A 20,895-nucleotide genomic window follows, 5' to 3' on the forward strand; every position below is an offset into this window, starting at 1 on the left:
GACCTCAATTCATTCTGTGCCAGTTGTCCATACCAGTAATTTTCTGATCTTTCAAATATTGAACCATCTCTTCTTAGATGCATTTAATCATTTGGCAACTACCACCACCACCACGCTTGGGCAGAGGATTCTGGATATTTGCCACCCAGAAATGAGTGACCTCTTACTTTGTAGCTTTGTGCCTTTGTTCTCCCTCAAGTGAATCGAATTCAGGAGCCGAGAGGTAATGTTGCAGCTATATAGGGCTTTGGTCAGACCCCACTTGGAGTACTGTTCTCAGTTCTGATCGCCTCACTACAGGAAGGATGTAGAAACCATAGAAAGGGTGCATTGGGGAGCATGCCTTATGAGAATAGGTTGAGTGAACTCGGTCTTTTCTCCTTGTAGTGACGGAGGATGAGAGGTGATCTGATAGAGGTGTATAAGATGATGAGAGGCATTGATCATGCGGATAGTCAGAGGCTTTTTCCCAGGGCTGAAATGGTTGCCACAAGAGGACACAGGTTTAAGGTGCTGGGGAGTAGGTACAGAGGAGATGTCAGGGGTAAGTTTTTTACGCAGAGAGTGGTGAGTGCGTGGAATGGGCTGCCAGTGACGGTGGTGGAGACGGATACAATAGGGTCTTTTAAAAGACTTTTGGATAGGTACATGGAGCTTAGAAAAATAGAGGGCTATGGGTAAGCCTAGTAATTTCTAAGGTAGGGACATTTTCGGCACAACTTTGTGGGCCGAAGGGCCTGTATTGTGCTGTAGGTTTTCTATGTTTTTATGTTTCTATTTTAACATTTACCCAGACAAACCCTGTAGGATTTTATTTGTTTGACTAAGATCTCCCCTAATTCTTCTAAGCTCCAAAGACTACAGAAACAAACAGATCAATCTGTTTTGGGAAATGCCTGGTTGTTCTTGATTGTCCTGTTACCTTCCATTGCAAAACACAGTAAGCCAATTTAAAAACAAAACAAAAATAAGAGCAGAAATATGCCATTTTGCCTTTGAGACTGAATTGCCATTCATCAGAATCGCAACTGACCTTCAGCTCAAGGCTACTTTACTGCACTACCCCTATATATCTCAATGTGTGTAATAAATGAATTCAATGTCTGGCCCTTCACAATCCTGTGGAAGAAAGAGTATTTGAAAAATTCAGTGCACCTAAGTGAAGGAATGTGTCTATTTCTCAATCCTAACTGCAACCATTGCTTTCTTAGAGGCTGTGAGCTCTGTTCTCGATGCCTCAGCTAGGGAAAACATCCCTTCTACATTCACTATATTGAGCCCTGGAAGAAAGTTGCAAATTTCCATTAGATTTCCTGGCATTCTTCTGAATACCAGACATTGCAGTTCTAGTCTACAATTTCTTTTATTTATCAAGGAAAAGCCTTGAAGCAGTCTAGCAAATATTTTTATGGGTAAGGGGACCAAAACTGTACCCAGGACACCTGATGCAATCATACCAAGGTCCTTTATAATTGCAGTAAATGCTCAAGTACATTTTTTATCATTTATATTTTCTATAATGATTGCATGTGCCATATTCTTACCCACTTAGTTTATTCATACCTCCTTTCTGTACACTCCCTCTTCCCAATTCCACTTATGTCACTTCAATATGGTCTTTTAAAAGTTCTGTCTTCCTGAATTCTGTTCAGATAAATGCTCTGGTGGGTACCAGTAAACCTATCATCACCAAAGAATAAATTATCTTCCATTCCAACCAGAGAGTCATTGAACACAACAGCACAGAAACAGGCCCTTCGCCTCATCAAACTATTAATCTGTCTAGACCCATCGACCTGCACCTGGGTCATAGCCCTCCGTACCCCTCACATCTATATACCTATCCAAATAAATCGAACCTGAACCCACGACCTCCACTGGCGGTTCATTCCATACTTTCATCGCCCTCTGAGTGAAGAAATTCCCCTCATGTTCCACTTTAACATTTCACCTTTCACCCTTAGCTGATGACCTCTTGTTCTTGTCTTGCCCAAAAGTTTGCTTTCATTTATCCTATCTATACCTCTCATAATTTTATATACCTCTGTCAAATCTTCCCTCATTCTCCTACATTCTAGGGAAAAGAGTCCTAATGTATTCAACCTTTCCCAAAAACTCAGGTCCTCAACACCTGAGAACATCCTTGTAAATTTTCTCTGCACTCTTTCAATCTTATTGACATCTTTACAGTAGGTAAGTGAACAATACTGCACACAATACTCCAAGTTAGGCCAACACATGTTTTGTACAACTGCAACATAAATCTCAACTCCTGTACTCAGTACTTTGATTTATGAAGGCCATTGTGCCAAAAGCTTTCTTCACGACCCTATCTACCTGTGATACCACTTTGAAGGAATTATGGACCTGTATTCCCAGATCCCTCTGTTCTTCCGCACTCCTCAGCGCCCTGCCGCTCACCATGCGAGTCCTACCCTGATTGGCCCTCCCAAAGTGCAACAGCTCACACTTGCCTGCATTAAGTTCCATCTGCCATTTTTCAGCCTATTTTTCCAGCTGGAAAGAATCGTTGCCACAGTATGTGTTCTGCAAGATTCTTCTATTAATGTCATGTGCCAATTCAAACAATGAAAATGAATATTGAGTAAGTTTTCATTTCTGAACTACTTTTTGAAATGTAATGATCGAGAAATGATCAAATGATTACAGATAATACCCAGGATCTTTTAATATTGTAGAACCATCCATTAATTACACCAGAATAGTGCAGTTCTGTTGAGTGAACTGGAGCAGGTCCTCTGCATTCCCTCTCTTGGATCTCATATGCATTTCTTTTGGATCCTAGCAACTCTTTCTGTGGTTAAGTCTAAATAAAATATGGTTAGAATGGGTCCTTAATAAGTGGCTAAATTCAAAATATTTATGAATTGCTCTAGCATCTATGAGATCCAGCATTGAATACTGCAAACTAGAAAAAAGCTTAATAGCTTTATAAATCAGAATTCCCAAATTCCTGTAGATCTCTCATGAACCTACAGTCAGCTTGATGGAATCCTCTGTAATGTGAGAAATACCAGATTCAAAAGTTAATGTTGCATTTACTGTAACAGATTAGCCATAACCTAACTGGATTGGGGTGCAAGCACAAGAGATAGAATGGCTTGTATTGTTTTCCTTTCTCCTCGCACACTGTGTTTGAGGCTAATTTATCAAATGTACAATTTTGTTGCATTCTCAGCAATCTGTTTTGTATTATGGGAGAGTATGCTGCTGTATCCTGTGACTCATTCAGTACATCTGGATTGGTTAAAAAGAAAATGCATTTTACATTCAAATTTAAATGTTATTTTGAGCATGTTAACAACTCAGGTTGGAACTAAACATAACAAAAATAAACAGTGGATTTTTCTGCTAAAGGAAAAAGTAGATGTATTATTTGCATTCATTGAGTCAGCTATTTTTCCATATACCTTCTTTGCCATGGATATAGACATAATATCCCGCAGCGTTATGAATGATGTCTTTATGTGCCTTGTTAGAACAAACTGTTGCATGGTGACGCTCTTGTTTCCCTGAAAAGATTGTTACTAGTTTTGGGTGGTGAGTTTGTGGAGAGGTGGTGGAAGATACCTCTAAAATCTTTCAACTTCTCAATTAGTCAAAAATGTAAAGGAATATAAAGCTCGTTAGTGGAGCCTGTGGACTGGAACTGCCCTAAAAAGTGCCTGTCCTGGTCTAACATCTGAAATTGGTTCCAGAGAGTTTTCAGATGTTACAGGAACTTTTAAAGTATCCCACTTGATGTTTCTTGTTGTGCAGGCCTCCCAACTTCAAGCTACTGTGGAGCTGGTATAGGGGTAGGCAGAACTGCTCTGCATTTGCATTTCAGCAACCCTCCATATGATGATCAGTTTGAATTAAAACTTCTAGCATCTTGACATTAAAAAAAAAGAAATTGCTTTAGATGTGATTAGCAAGTCTGCCAATGTGCTGCTAAAAAGACTTGCATTCAGATTAGATCTCCCCCATGACAGAGACTAGAGGGATGCGGGATGCAATGAAATCTATTTAAATGCTTCTCTGTGTACAGTTACTTCTGTGGCAGAACATATTTTAAAACTTTGTGCAGTTTGATTTGAACTCCAAAGTGACTAGTTTATTTATAAAATATGAATTTTGCATGTATGAACACAATCAGGGCTGCTTTCATTCTATGTGTTGAGGAGTGAAAGAGGCATGTAAATGGTATGTCATTTAAAGAATCCAAAACTATGGCAACATGGCTAAATACATGCAGATGAAGCATGCGAATTTCAGAAATGTTGGGAAATAAAGTTTAAAGCAAAACTGTACAAATTTTTATTTAAAAAAAAGAACATAACATCACATTATATACTCTACCTTTCAAAATATTTCCTGAGAGTTACTCATGACATTTTGCTTGATCAATGTTTCTTTATCTGTTGTATGAAGCAGTAATTCACATCTGAATCTGGAAAGAGCAAATTACATCTCCAGATGAAGAAATATTATGTTCTGGAAATGGGATAAATACATTTCAAATCAAAGTCACTATATCATTTGGTTATTATTGGAGCTTATGATTTAGGATTGTTTAACATCCGTAAGACCATAAGACACAGGAGCAGAATTAGGCCATTCTGCCCATCAAGTCTGCGCTGCTAATCCACCATGGCTGATCCTGGATCCCACTCAACCCCCTTCTCACCATATCCTTTGATGCCCTGACCAATCAGGAAGCTGTCAACTTCTACCTTAAATATACCCATGGACATGGCCTCCACTGCAGTTTGTGGCAGAGCATTCCACAGATTCACCACTCTCTGGCTAAAAACAATTTATTTTTACCTCTGTTCTAAAAAGTCGCCCCTCAATTTTGAGGCTGTGCCCTCTAATTATGGATACCCTCACCGTAAGAAACATCCTCTCCACATCCACCCTATCGAGTCCTTTCAACATTCGGTAGGTTTCAGTGTGATCCCCCGCATTCTTCTAACTTCCAGCGAGTACAGGTCCAAAGATGCCAAATGCTGATTGTATGTTAACCCCTCCATTCCTGGAATCATTCTCGTGAACCTGCTCTGCACTCTCTTCAAAAACAACACATTCTTTCTGACATATGGGTCCCAAAACTGTTGGCACACTCCAAGTGCAATCTGAGTAGTGTCTTATAAAGGCTCAGCATTATCTCCTTGCTTTTATATTCTGTTCCCCTTGGGATCCTGGCATGGATCCCGCATTGCCTCCTCCCTGATGGGAATGGCATAAACGGTCTATGAGCAGGGTGGGTGAGATCCTCCATGATGTTCCCAGCCATTTTCTGGCACATTACTGTATATACAGTACCTATAAAAGTTTTATTGTTTCACAACATTGAATCACAGTGGATTGAATTTGGCATTTTTGACACTGATCAACTGAAAAAGACTCTTGTGTCAAATTGAAAACAAAGTGATCTAAATAATTACAAATATAAAACAATAATTGGTTGCACAAGTATTCACCCCTTTTAAGTCAATATTTAGTAAGATGCCCCTTTGGCAGCACTTACAGCCTTGAGTCTGTGTGGATTGGTCTCTATCAGCTTGCACATCCGGACACTGCAATTTTCCCCATTCATCTTTACAAAACTGCTCAAGCTCTGTCAGATTGCATAGGGATCATGAGTGAACAGCCCTTTCAAGTCCAGCCACAAATTCTCAATTGGATTGAAGTTTGGGCTCTGACTTGGCCACTCCATGACATTAATCTTGTTGTTTTTAAGCCAATCCTGTGTAGCTTTGGCTTTATACTGGGGGTCAGTTTCTTGCTGGAAGACACATCTTCTCCCAAGTGGCATTTCTCTTGCAGACTGCATTAGGTTTTCCTATAGGGGTTCCCTGTATTTTACTCCATTCATTTTACCCTCTACCTTCACAAGCCTTCCAAGGCCTTCTGCAGTGAAGCATCCCACAGCATGATGCAGCCACCACCATACTTCACTGTAAGGGGTGGTGTTTTTTTTCCGATGATGTGCAGTGTTTGGCTTACATAGTGTTTAGTCTGATGGCCAAAAAGCTCAATTTTGGTTTCATCAGACCATAGAACCTTCCAGCTGACTTCAGAGTCTCCCACATGCCTTCTGGCAAACTCTAGCTGAGATTTCATGTGAGCTTTCTTCAACAGTGGTTTTCTCTTTGCCACCCTCCCATAAAGCTGCGACTGGTGAAGCACCCAGTTTTTGTATGTGCAGTCTCTCCCATCTCAGCCACTGAAGCTTCTCATTCCTCCACAGTAGTCATGGGTCTCTTGGTGGCCTCGGTTACTCGCCCCCTCTTTGCACGGTCACTCAGTTTTTGAGGACGGCCTGCTCTAAGCAGATTTACAGTTGTGCCATATTCTTTCCGTTTCTTGATGATTGACTTGACTTGAATATCCAAGGGATATTCAGTGACTTGGAAATTTCCCTGGATTGACCTCCTGACTTGTGCTTTTCAGTAACCTTTTCACTGAGTTGCTTGGAGTGTTCTTTTGTCTTTGTGGTGTAGTTTTTGCCAGGATACTGACTCACCAGCAGTTGAACCTTCCAGTTACAGGTGTATTTTTACTACAATAATTGATACACCTTGACTGCACACAGGTGATCTCCATTTAACTAATATGTGACTTCTAAAACCAATTGGCTGTAACAATGGTGATTTGGTGTGTCATATTAAAGGGGGTGAATACTTATGCAACCAATTATTTTGTGTTTTATATTTGTAATTATTTAGATCACTTTTAGAGATCTGTTTTCACTTTGACATGAAAGTCTTTTTCTGTTGATCAGAGTCAAAAAAGCCAAATTAAATCCACTGTGATTCAATGTTGTAAAACAATAAAACATGCAAACTTCTGAGGCGGGTGGATGAATACTTTTTCTAAGCACTGTACAGTCCTGCGCAAATGTCGTAGCCACATATATATAACTGGCATGCCTGAGACTTTTGCACAGTACTGTGGTAATTTTATGTATTGCACTGCATTGCTGCCACCGAGAAAAACAAATTTTATGACATGTGAGTGATAATCCTGATTTAAAAATGGGTCTCTATCATGGACTGAGAGTGGGAAGGGGGAGGGAGTGGGAAGCACCAGAGAGACATTCTGTAACGATCAATAAACCAACTGTTCGGAATGAAATGACCTTACCTGGTCTCTCAGGTTGGGTGTGTCCACACTTTGCCCCCACCCTTGTCTCCCCTCCCCCTGCCCCAGTACTCCTGCTCTGCCACCTGTCCCACACCCCTCCCTCAGCATTCCACCCTCGCGATTCCCAACATCCTTTGCTCCTGCCAGGTTTTCAAACTTGCTCTCTGCTCCACATGATCAAGTCCAGCACTGTGCGGAAGTTTTAAGCACCCTAGCTGTATACATGCACCTCAGACTTTTGTGCAGTATCGTATGTCCTTTATGGTGGGTAGGCTGGTGCTGGTGATGTGTTGGACAGTTTTGAGTTTTGACTCCTTGTTATGGATTCTTCCTGTTAAGATGCTCTCTACTGAACATTTGTAAAAGGACTTGAGCATGTATGTACATAATCCATCTCTCTTCAGCCTCCTCAGAAAGTTGAGGCTTTGGTGAGCTTTCCCAATTATGGGACCATGAATGGTTGGTCGAGATGTGTACTCGCAGGAGTCTGAAACTGCTCACAGTGTCTGCTGACATACTGGCAATGTAAGAGGGCTGTGAGTGGTGCAATTACTCCTAAAATCGGTAACCGTCTCCTTTGTCGTGTTGACATTGAGGAAGAGGTTATTTGCCTGGCAGTAGGCCTTGAGCTTTTCTACCTCCTCTCTGTAAGTGGTCTCATCGTTGTTGGCGATGAGCCCCACTCCAGTGTCATGTCAGCAGCAAACTTGACAAAGTGATAACTCGGCTATTTGGGCATGCAGTCATACATGAGCAAAGTCTACAATAATGAGCTCAGCACACAGCCCTGGGGGCATCCATGTTGAGGATGGTAGAGAGGGAGGAGCGGTTGTGCAGCCTGAGTGTCTGAGATCTGCTGGTTACGAAGTCCAACAACCAGTTACACAGAGGTGTATTTAGACTGAAGAATAGAAGTTTGTTCAGCAGCATCTGTGGGACAAAGGTCAAAGCCGAACTGAAATCTGGAAACAGAATTCTGACATAAGTGCCTTTGTTTTGTTGGTATGTCTGGACTGGGTGAATGGCAGATGCAATGACATTTGTTGTAGAGTGGCTGTGTTGGTAAGCACATTAGTGCATGTCCAGTGTGGCAGGAATGGACTTTTTGATATGTGCCTGCACCATCTCTGTCAGGTGGTATAATTTAGTTTTGAAGGTGTAGAGTTCATTGGTACAGAGATAATGGTGGCTGATTTGACATGTAGGGACAGCAGCCTGGACAAGTGAAGTGTTGAAGATGTCAGTGAGCTGGTGTGCACACTCCCTGAGTACTCGGCCTGGCGTGTTGTTTGGTCCAGGTGTGACTCTCCGTAGAGTCCTTCTCACGTCTGCCGCTGTTAGCGGCTGCTCGGTGTTTTTCAGAATGTCGGGGAGAGGCATCACTGGCACAGTTTTTCTTTATGTAGTCAATAATGCCCTTGATACCCTGTCACATATGCCAGGTATCGTTATTGAAAATTCAGTGTGCAGGTGGTCGTTAGAGACTATCTAGATATAGAGACTAAATATTGATCATTGGGCAGCTCCATCTACTGGTTCAGTTGAGAATAAGTAATCTGCAGCAGTTGGCAGTGAATGAATGCATTTTTGGGAACTCATTTGTCTCCTGGTTTTTAAACCAGTGATACACGAAGTGGAATATTAATTCCATTGATATCTCCAGTGTGAAATAAAAGCTCTGTGCTTTTTGTAAATTGATGTTAAATACAAAACCTTTGCACTTTAAGCCTTGAAATCTGACATTCAGTAAACCATTGACTGGTTTATCCTTGACAATTTTGTGCCTTATCCATGGATTAATGAGCCAGAGATACGAGTTGAAACCCCAGCATTGCATCCGAGGAATTTAATTTAAATTTTAAATATCGAAATAAATATTATGAAACTGCTATTTGCTTAAAAGCTTTACTTGGTTAATTCATGCCTGATTTGGCTGCACACAGCTTACTTTGTAAGTAACTGTAGGCCTGTAGCAATATGACTGGCTCTTAACTGCACACACAAATGATCAATCAACTACTTCATTTATAGGCAGTTGAGCAACTAATGCTTGTCTTTCCAGTAATCCACATATTCCCTAATTAATTGTTCAACAAAATGCAAGACATTGCCATTTTAAAAGGATTTTATACCAGACAGCAACAGATTTTCATTTTCTTGGCAGTTGTAGTATTTTTGTAATTTTGGTTATTGCTTAATTATAATGCAGACATTGAAATCATCTCTAAAGTTACAACTTTTTTCTTTTTTTTAATGTAAAGTTGTTTTGCTTTATTTTTATAAACTATTGCATATTTGGATGCAAGAATCTGACTGAATTGTCTAGATCTGTTGTATAGAGACAAAAAAAGGAAGCATACTGTTTCGAGGTGAATTGGCTTATATAGCTACAGAGTTCTCTTTTGCTTTTCAAGATAAATTTTCTGTTTATACTTTCTTGCAGCATATTCCTTTTTAAAATATATTATCCATTGTAGATAGAAATTGAAATATTTTGTGGTTGACATTTATGATTGCAAGAGGCTTGATATTGAGCGCAAACTTTGCAGGTGGGATATTACAATAGAAGTGAGTGAATTTCAGCATAAAGCTGGTAATGATTTCCCATTGGTCACCCTTATCAGGGATGTTTTTTGGGGGAAATCACATGGTTCCTGTCTCAATTATCATTGGAACCAGGTGCTCGATGTCACAACAATTGTGTGAAAACAGTTCTACAAATGACTTCCTCTATTCTTTCTACAACTCTGAGCTCATCATTGGTTGATTGCTTGAGTCTACCAACCAAATGAGTGATTTTATCTTGGGAGAACTTTAAAAAGTGGTGCTGAAGAAGGAATTGTTCCTGTATTTAGGGTGAAGAGATTGGTAAGGCCCTAGGCCGCAGGTAGTGTTGAACAATGATTCTATAATAGTTGAAGAGCAGACAGCTCTTCTAGTTTTCCAGTCAGCAGTCTCCATGACAACAGCAGCATCCAAAAAATACCTCTCAGTTCAATCACTTATTGTGTCATTTTACCTGCTTCATGGGGACTGTACTGCAAGTGTAGCTGTCGGGCAAAAGGCAGTTTGTGACTTGTTGGGAATTGATAGAAGAAGTTTGTCATACCTTACTGTTCTTAACAGCAGCAGAACTGCATGACCTAGGAGCAATTTAGGACAAAGAAAATGTTTCATTAAAGCCCTGCTCCTTTTATTTTGGCAGGAATAATGAATTCAAATGCATCACTTTACACCACCAACGATGTTGGACATAATTTCTGCGCTCCAATCAAGAGAAAGTTGGCAGATGCTGGAAACCTGGGCAACACACACAAAACGCTGGAGGAACTGAGCAGGCCAGGCGGCATTTGGGTATTGCCTGGCCTGCCGAGTTCCTGCTGCATTTTGTATGTGTCTAGTTGTAATTTTGTAATTTTCTAGTTGTCTACTTCATTGGAAGTACTGTTGCAGAAGCCTTGGCAAGATGCTGCTATGCATTTAATCAATAGCATTTTGTAGTTTGGTGCACCAGTGGGGGAGGGACTGAATATTTGGATTGGATGACCATCTTTACCAGTACAAAGCAGGCTTGCATTAATAGTTACATTATTACTATTTGTCAAACATGCATTTTGGTAAGCAACTGATGATCAGGGTTATTTATTAGATCCAAGACATGTTTACTAGCCATTAAAGTTGTGTTGACATCTGATAGTTTGATTGCTACAAAGAAAGGATTTTAGGAGTTGCTGAAAATATTTTGGAATCTTTGAGTTTGACCAAGTTTTGCAGATTCAGTGAAGGAACTATTTTGACAAGCAGAGTGGATTCCAGTTAATTGGGCCATCCGTAAACCTGAGCAGCACCCACAAAATTCTGGAGAAACTCAGCAAGTCAGGTTTATTTTCCTCCATGGAGATGAATAAACAGTCAACATTTTGGGCTGACACACTTGTTCATGACTGCAGTTACTTATTTGTGACAACTCTTAACAAAAACTAATATTAAAAATTAGCCAGGATTCCTTTGGTTTTTTGGGACACTGTGCAGCTTAGTTGGGGCAGGAGACTGTTGCTGAACGGTTTCTATCTATTGTCACTTGTGTGCTGTTAGACACTGCATCGTGTTCAGAGCAAACAGTTTTTAAATAGCATCAGTTGCATGTGATTTTGCTCAAAAAGCAATGTCTGTCACTGATAGTTTGCAAGAAATAAGCAGTAAGACAATTCGGAACTTTTTCACATTGTGGTTTCAAGCATTCAGACTTGGAGATGCTAGAAACGGCCTGGAGTGAAAATGAAACCATTTCACTACTTCCAACAAGTTAGGAACTACAAAGAATTTGAAGGTATTGACAATGTTCTTGAATGTTACAATGAAAATGAAGATTTGGGGGAAATAATCATGGATAGCATTGTATGAAGGCAAACAATTATCCTACAGTAGGTGTCTGTGCTGATATTCTCATTTACAGTCGATCAAAAGAATGTGGCAGCGTACCGTTCTACTGAATGAATTTCTCCATTGATAATATTTAGGCACTGGACCAGAGTTTTATGGTACTGTCGTAGTATTGATAGTGTTCATATTTGTTCTGTATTTCATTTAAATATATAATGTGTTACTTAGTTAAATGGTAGTTTGTCTTTTTTATATCTTCTATTTCCATGAAACTTTGGCTAATTGGGCAGACACTTAATTGGGTCAAAATGTACTGGTCCTGATGTGTCCCAATTGACCGGAATCCACTGTAAATGCAAATAAATAAAATGTCATGTGAATTGAAACATGTGATAACTAATCCATTGAATGCTTTAAAATCAGATCCAGCAGTGGGAGCAGAACCTGGAGAAGTTTAATGTGGATCTGTTTCGGATGCGCTGTTACCTGGCCAGCCTACAGGGAGGTGAACTGCCTAATCCCAAGAGTCTCCTTGCAGCAGCCAGCCGGCCTTCCAAGCTGGCACTAAGCAGGCTGGGCATCTTCTCTGTCTCTTCATTTCATGCTCTGGTAAGCGTCGTTTAAAATCTTGTTTAGTTGATCATTTCCACAGCCAGCTGTTTGCTTGTTTAGTACTATCCTTGCCGTAATCATGGAATAACATTGTAGAATTGAACGTATAATGTTTTATGTGGAACAGATCTGCTAGTAAACTGTGCTTTTCACCAATAATCTGCCCACTCTGCTCTTATGAAAAAGGCATGCCAGCAGCTAGATTTTATGAGGAGTTTGAAGAGGTTTATTTTGTGTATCACCAAAGACTTCAGCAAATTTTGCTGATATACCATGGCAAACATTCTGACTGATTTCATTGCTGTATGAAAGAAGCAAGTTATTCTGTAGGGATATTGAAAGTGAAATATTGTATTGTCTCACACTCAAAGTGCTGGAGGAACTCAGCTGGCCAGGCAGCATCTATGGAATGATTTCCAGCATCTGCACATTTTCTTATTGTCTCTTTTCTTTTTGAAGAATTGTTCCAGAGATGAAGCGACGCTCAGGAAAAGAACACTGTCCCTGTCTCAGCGAATAAGAAGTAAAAAGGGTATATTTTCTTCGTTAAAGGGATTGGATGATCTGGGAAGAAAAGGGAAGGAAAAGCGACCATCAATTATGCAGGTATGTCTTACGATCTGAAACATAAATAATTGAGAAATACCTTAAGAATAGCATTTACTTGTATATACTAAGAATTTAGCAAGTGATTTGTTTAATAGACTTTTTAAACTTTTATAATGGCTGCACTGTATATTGGAGAGAATTATTCATCACCTGTTGTGATCATTATGAGTAACTCAATATTTCTGGAGCAAAATGTTTGTTTTTAGCTAAAACAGTGAGGTTATGGTTGTTATATAAAACAGCAGATGCTGGAAATGTTCAGCAGATTGGACAGTATCTGTGGATAAAGAAACAGTCAACTTTTCAGGTGATGAACTTTCATCTGACGCTTGTTCATTGTATTCCAGTTACCTGCTTTGAAGAAATAATGACAATCACAAATCTTAATGCAACTTTGTAGCTTTTTGAAGTAGTTGACCATGTTAACCTTGTGTCCCTCTTCCCCATTGTTCATATTGGAGCAAATGCATTTCTAACTGCTCTGGTACAACAGAGGATCGTTGGCAATGGCTTTCAGTGCATCTCCTCACCTGTCTCTCCATTCTCTGACATTTGTTTGGTCTGCTGTTTCTACAGGATGTTTGGTCCCTGGTTGTTTCACTCCTGCATGCTGCCTCTTGACAATGCCCTGCACAGAGAAGCAACAGTCTTTTTCTTTAACCCAGTCGCCTACACCACTGATTTACATCCTTCATCTGTCTCTGAACTGCTGAACTGTTTATCATTTCATTTCTGGATAAGCAAGCATACAGTATCTAAACTGATGAAAACATAGTTATTTTGTAAGGCATAGAAGCTAGCAATTATACATTTATTCATCCAAGCACAGAAATTACAATAAATAAACTGTGAAATTTTGTCGTTTGAGTCAAAGTGTACTGCACCTCGTCGAAAGTTGAAATTGTAATGCCTCACAGAGTAAATCTCACAAGCTAGCACTCGGTTAGTTTCTGGGTGAATTCCATGACCATCATTGTATTGGTTGTGATTTGCTTATTCTTTTAGTGACACAGTGTGGAGTTAGCCCTTCCTGCCCTTCGAGTAGTGACCCTCAGCAAGCCCTGACAACCCCGATTTAACCCTAACATAACCACAGGGCAATTTACGATCACCATATAACTGACCCACTGTGTCTTTGGCTTGTGGAAGGAACCTGGAGTATCTGGGGGGAAACCCACACACAATTGCATTAACTGTTACATCACTGTGGCTTGTTAAGGGGATGTTGGCATTGCTAACCATTCCTGATTGCCTTTGAGGAGGCAGGTTGCTGGAATCATACATGTGTCAGATCAACAAGGATTGCTGATTTCCTTCACTGAGGAACAGGGTCATTGATCGTGTGGATAGCCAGAGGCCTTTTCCCAGGGCTGAAATGGCTAACAAGAGGGGTCATAGTTTTAAGGTGCTTGGAAATAGGTACCAAGGGGATGTCAGGGGTAAGTTTCTCACACAAAGAGTGGTGGGTGCGTGGAATGCACTGCCGGTAGTGGTGGTGGAAGCGGATACAATAGGGTCTTTTAAGAGCCTCTTTGATAGATACATGGAGCTTAGAAAAATAGAGGGCTATGCACTAGGGAAATTCTAGACAGTTTCTAGAGCAGGTTATGCGGTCAGCACAACATTGTGGGCCAAACGGCCTGTAATGTGCTGTAGATTTCATTGTTCTATGATTGAACTAGATGGGATTTTTACAACAGTCCGGTAGTTTGTCATATGATTTTTCTTAAATTCCACATTCTAGTCTGTTAACTCAATTTTAGTTTTAATGGGCTTTCTTCTCGATTACTGGTCTGATTATTTTAGTACTGCGCCATGACCCTACCAAGCTGCTTGCATATGGACAAGCAGGCCAAGTGTAATATAACTAGAACTGTTGATTATATGAGGCTGGATGGCAATATGTGCTGTGAGGAGGAAGCAAAGAGGCTTTGTGGGATTGATATGGATCAAATGAAATGGGCAGCTTGGTCATTCACTTTGGTAAAAGGTGAAGGCAACGTGTATTTTAAATGGTGAGGGATTGAGGGTCATGGTGTCCTTGTAAACACGTCACTGAAATTTAAGATGGATATATAACAAGCATTTAGGGAGACCAAAAATTGTACATTCAATACAAGAAGATTTGCTGTTGGTAGAATGTAACGATGAAGGTGTTGGTGCAGGAATGTGGTGCTGAGGTGTGGGATTAGTCTCAACCATGGTGAGTGGCAAAGGTGGCCAACACTGCCAAACTGTTTTGCAAACTCGGCAGTTGGAAAAATTACATTTCAACCTCTTGAATTACCTCAGGGCTGTAATCATTGGGATAGATAGTGAACAGCTGGGTCCTTCGCAGTGACCCCACCTGTCAAACCTCCCAACTTGTAACTGAGTCATGGAGTCATACAGCATGCAAGCAAGCGCCTTGGCTCATCTGCTCCATACACCCAAAATGTCCATCTAATTCAGTCCCATCTGCCAACAATTAACCCACGGCTTTCTAAATCTCTCCTACACGTGTACCTCTCCAACTTCCCACTATTCAGCCATCTAATTCAGTCCCATCTGCCAACAATTAACCCACGGCTTTCTAAATCTCTCCTACACGTGTACCTCTCCAACTTCCCACTATTCAGGACACTTACAAAGACAGGTGTGTAAAAAGGGCCCAAAGGATCATTGGGGACCCGAGTTGCCCCAACCACAAACTGTTCCAGCTGCTACCATCTGGGAAATGGTACCGCAGCATAAAAGCCAGGACCAACAGGCTCCGGGACAGCTTCCTCCACCAGGCCATCAGACTGATTAATTCATGCTGATACAACTGTATTTCTATGTTAAATTGACTATCCTGTTGTACCTACTATTTATTATAAATTACTATAAATTGCACATTTAGATGGAGATGTAACATAAAGATTTTTACTCAAGTATATGAAGGATTTATGTAATAAAGTCAATTCAATTCACTTTTAAAGCTGTTACTGTAACTGACTCAATCACTTCCTCTGGCAGTTCATTCCATTCTTTGTGTAAAGAATGAGTTGCCATGTAAATTCCTATTAAATCTTTCCCATCTCAGCTTAACCTATGCTCTGTTGTTCTTGTTTTCTTAACCTGGGGAGAAGGACTGAGTGCATTCATCCTACTTATCCCATCATGATTTTATACACCTCTTTCAGATCACCTCTCAGTCTCCTATACTTCAAGGAATAAAGTCCAATGCCTCCCTAAAACACGATCACTCAGGTTCTGATAACATCCTTTAAATCGTTCTTGCACTCTTGTCCAGCTTAATGGTACCTTTCTGATAACAGGATGACTAGAAACTAAACACAATACTCCCAAGTCTGTCTCACCAGCATCTTGTACAACTGTATCATGAACTCCCGACTTTTATATTCATTGTCCTGACTGATGAAGGCCAGCGTTCAAAAGCCACCTTAATCACACTGTCTCCCTATGGCTCCACTTTTGCAGAACCATGTACCTGAACTTGAGGGTCCCTCTGCTCTACAACACTCCCAAGGGCCCTGCTGTTCACTCTGAAAGTCCTGTCTTGATTTGACTTCCGAAAATGCAACACATTGCACTCCTTGAGGTTCGGTGGTGTTGATTGTCAGGGAGGTGGAGATGTTTTTTCCGATCTCTCCCAATGAGAAGGCAAGGATCCGGTTGCAGAGGGAGGTACAGAGGCCTGGGATTTGGAGCTTATTGATTAGAACTGAAGTGTCACTGTGTTGAATACAGTGCACAGCTACCTGACGTAGTATTGCTATTGTCCAGATCATCCAAGGCGAGTGGAGAGCCAGTGAGAATGCATCCGCTGTGGCGAGAGGCAAATTGCAGTGGGTCCAGGTCCTTGCTTAGGCAGGAGTTGTTTGTAGCCATGGTCAACCTCTCAAATAATTTCATCACAGTAGACATGCAAGCTAGGCGATAGACATTGAGGGAGCTCACTCTTCTCTTGTTGGGCACTGGTATGGTAGTTATCCTTTTGAAGTAGGTGGCAACCTCCAGCTGCAGCAGTGAGAAATTGAAGATGTCTTTGAACACTCCAGACAGTTGGTTGGCATGGGTTTTCAGAGCTCTACCAGGTACAGCATCAGGGCCTGATGCTCTACGAGGGTTCACCTTCTTGAAAGATATTTTGCCATCAGCCTCCGAGACAGAGGTCACAGGGTCACGAGATGCTACAAGGATTTGCACAGGTTTAATTGTATTCTCTGTTGCACAGCATGCATAAAAGGCATTGAACTCATCTGTGAGTGAAGTGTCACAGCCATTCATGATGTTAAATTTTGCTTTGTAGGAAGTAATTGCCTGCAAACCCTACCAGAGTAGATGTACATCTGATTCCCTCTCTAATATTGATTAGAATTGATTTTTGCCTTTAAAATTGTCTTCTGTGGGTCGTGTCTGGACTTCTTGTATCGTTATGGAACACCATTTTTGAATGCCACAGATATAGCCATCAATACGATGAATCTCCTGGTTCATCCATGGCTTTTGGTTTGGGTCCAGTATGCTCACCACTGCTCTTTAATCTCTGTCTATATGCTGGGAGTAGAGGTACAGCCAGGTGATTGGACTTTCCAAAGAGAGGGCATGGGATGGCATGGTACGCATTCTTGGTGGTGGTATAACAGTGGTCAAGTGTGTTGGGTCCACTGGTTCCACAGGTGATATGTTGAGGGTGGCTGTTCAGAGACATCGTCAAGCTGGCCTGGTTGAAATCTCCTGCAATGATAGAGAAGGCATGAGGGTGTGCAGTTTTGACCCTGCTGATAACATTGCTCAGCTCCTCCAGTGTCTGCCTGAGGTGGAATTTACACCGCTACCAGAGTGGTTACAGAAAACTCTCTTGGCAGATAAAATGGACAACCTTCCGCTGGATGTTTCAGGTTGGTTGAGCACGACTGAACAGAACCAAGTTCGTGCAACGTGATGAGTTAATCATGAAGCAGAGTCCAACTCCTCTGCTTTAAAAGACTGAGCTACCCTGTTTTGTGGAGAGTGGTGAAGCCCTCGAGCTGCAGCACTGTGTCCAAAGTGGGGGGAATAGCCATGTTGCCATGAAACAAAATGCACAGCAGTCCCTGATGTCCCTCTTGTATTGCAATCTTGCTCTAGGTCTTCAGTTTTATTTTCCAGAGACTGTATATTCACCAACAAGATAGTCAGGAGTGGAAGTCTAAGGACTTTTGCCTTTCCATTGTACCTGTAGACTGGTGTAGCATTCTCTCTTCCATTTTCTTAAAGGGGAGCAACTCGTGACCCGAGTCTGCCATACAACTACTCTTTTGATGAAACGGGATTCTCAATATGTGCACTTCATGAATTTCTACAGGGTTTTTAGATTTCAGTTACACACAACAAAATGCCTGGTTATTTGTAATTTCTGATTTTAATAAGCTGTGGCATCTACACAGGGTGACTTCCAGCTTGGACTGTGGTCATGTGGTGCATGGCCTCTCACCAGCTTTCCATCATGTGTTATGAGCACACAAAAACTGGACACCTGTCCTCAAAATCATTCCCTCCTCTATGCTCTCTTTTAGTAGGGACTAGTACACAGCAAGATTTCTTTCTGTAATATTTTGGAAGTGGGAGAATAAAAGGTGACCTATGTATAAACCCTGGCACACTTCTGCCTTTAATTGTAGAGCAAGTCTTTGAAGTCTATACAATGAGGGTTTTTTTTGCATTTGATCAGACACCTTTTCAGTTTATGGAAGTCTGAATTTTAAGCCTTCATGCATTTGTTTCTGTGTGTGCCAAACTATTTCCCTTGACTGAATTTGTCTTGGTTCTTATAACCAGATGTCAGGTCCTGTAAAGATAAATACATGTTTAATAAGAGAACCAGGGCTCCTTTTATCTTGTACATCAAAAGAAGTTTTTAAGTTGCAACACAGATTCCAAGAGGGGATATACTTTTGACAAGTATTAGAATAAGTTACTTGTGAATTAAATCACAACAGTTACGTTAATGCATAAATCCAAGCACCTGTCCAGATGCTTATTAAATGCTGTTACTGTTCCTGGCTCCATTCCCCTTCCCCCCCCACCTAGTAGTTCATTCCAGATACCAGCAAACCTTTGTGTGGAAAAACAAAGTTACCCTAATGAGCAGCTGTAACGTGATGTCCCAATAAGACTCAGTGCCTTAGTTGATGAAGACAAGCATGCATTCTGCCTGCTTGCGGATATACTTGTAAACCAAGGGCTCAGTTCAACAACACTCTTCAGGGCCCTGCTATTTATTGTGTATCCCATTGTGGTCTAACTTCCCAAAATGCATCACTTTGCATTTAGCTGAGTTAAATTGCATTCACCATTCCTTTGCCTACTATCCCAATTAATCTTCACTCTCTACTATACCACCAGTTTTCTGTAGTTTGCAAACTTTTAATCATGCTGCCTACATTCTCATTCAAATCATGAATTTATGTGACAAACAATAAAGCACATCACTGGTTTTCAGGCCTCCAATCTGGAAAAAGAAGCTTCCACCAACACCCTTTGCTTCCTACCTCGTGCCAGTTTAGTAGATTGTGCTGTATCCCATGTGTTCCAATCTTCAGGACCATCCTGGATTGTTAACAAGGGCCTTATTGAAGTCAGTGCAAACAATGTCTACCCCCTGTCCTCACCAATGCTCTTGGGTAGCTCCTCAGAACAAAAGCCATGTTTTCCTGCGCTCGGTATTGCTGAGTATGTTTCCACACCCAAAGACACATCGACTATTTGGAGGTGACAGCAGATCAAGAGAGACAGTGCTGAGTGTTGCCAATGTATATGTGAAGTTCTGCAACACACACAAAATGCTGGAGGAACTCAGCAGGCCAGGCACCACCTATGGAAAAAAAGTACAGTCAACGTTTCGGGCCAAAACCCTTCAGTAGGACTGGAGTAAAAAGCTAGATTTAAAAGTTGGAGGGAAGAGAGAGAGAAAAACACAAGGTGATAGGTGAAACCTGGAGGGGAGGGCTGAAGTAAAAAGCTGGGAAGTTGATTGGTGAAAGAGACAGAAGGCCATGGAAGAAAGAAAAAGGAAGAAGGAGCACCAGAGGGAGGCGATGGGTTGACAAGGAGGTGATCCAAGAGAGGGTAAAGAGGATGGGAAATGGGGAAGCAGGGTCTTTGTGGAGGGCATTACCGGAAGTTTGAGAAATTGATGTTCATGCCATCGATTGGAGGCTATCCAAACGGAACATAAGCTGTTGTTCCTCTAACCTAAGTGTGGCCTCATCAAGGCAGTGGATGGATATATCAGAATGTGAATGGGAAGTGGAATTAAAATGGGTGGTCACTGGTAGATCCCACTTTTTCTGGCAGATGGAGTGTAGATGTTCGGTGAAGCAATCTCCCAATCTACGTCGGATCTCACCGACATACATGAGAGCACACGGGGACCACCGAACACAGTATATGACCCCAACAGACTCACAGGTGAAGTGTGGCCTCACCTGGAAAGACTGTTTGGGGCCCTGAATGGTAGTGAAAGAGGAGGTGTTGGGGCATGTGTAGCACTTGTTCCACTTGCAAGTGCCAGGAGGGAGATCAGTGGAGAGGGACAAATGGATAAGGGAGTTGCATAGGGAGCAATCACCGCTGAAAGTGGGGGGGTGGGGAGAAAGTGGTGTTGGGATCCCATTGGAGGTGGCAGAAGTTTTGGAGAATTATGTGCTGAGCGTGTAGGTTGGTGGGGTGATAGATGTGAACACGAGGAACCCTGTTCTTGGTGGGAGAATGGGGTAAGAGTAGATGTGTGAAATGGAAGAGATTCAGTTGAGGGCAGTGTTCATGGTGCAGAAAGGGAAGCCCTAGTCTTTGAAAAAGGAGGAGATCTCCTTCGTTCTAGAATGAAAGGCCTCATCTTGAGAGCAGATGCGGCAGAGACGGAGGAATTGAGAAAAGGGGATGGTGTTTTCATAAGTAGTAGTGTGGGACAAGGTATATTCCAGGTAGCTGTGAGAGTTCGTGGGTTTGTAACGGACATCTGTGGATAAGCTGTTTCCGGAGATAGAGACAGTGAGATCGAGAAAGCAAAGGGAGGTGAATTTGAGGGCAGAGTGGATGAGTTCAGCATGGATGTAGGAAGCAGCGCCGATGCAGTTGTCAATATAGCGTAGGAAAAGTGCGGGACTGTTC

The 20,895-nt window shown here is 41.5% G+C and overlaps 1 protein-coding gene across 6 annotated transcripts in view; it reads left to right on the forward strand.

The window, feature by feature from the left end:
- LOC140730534 (rho guanine nucleotide exchange factor TIAM2-like) overlaps positions 1-20,895 on the forward strand; it is a 252,268-nt gene that overhangs the window by 155,435 nt on the left and 75,938 nt on the right. For all 6 annotated transcript variants that reach the window (XM_073051118.1, XM_073051115.1, XM_073051117.1 and 3 more), the window contains 2 exons: positions 11,959-12,144; positions 12,607-12,753. In XM_073051118.1, coding sequence (XP_072907219.1) covers positions 11,959-12,144; positions 12,607-12,753 — 333 coding nt within the window. The remainder of the gene's footprint in view (positions 1-11,958; positions 12,145-12,606; positions 12,754-20,895) is intronic.

This window comes from Hemitrygon akajei, chromosome 7 (assembly GCF_048418815.1).
Source record: "Hemitrygon akajei chromosome 7, sHemAka1.3, whole genome shotgun sequence".
Classification (NCBI taxonomy): domain Eukaryota; kingdom Metazoa; phylum Chordata; class Chondrichthyes; order Myliobatiformes; family Dasyatidae; genus Hemitrygon; species Hemitrygon akajei.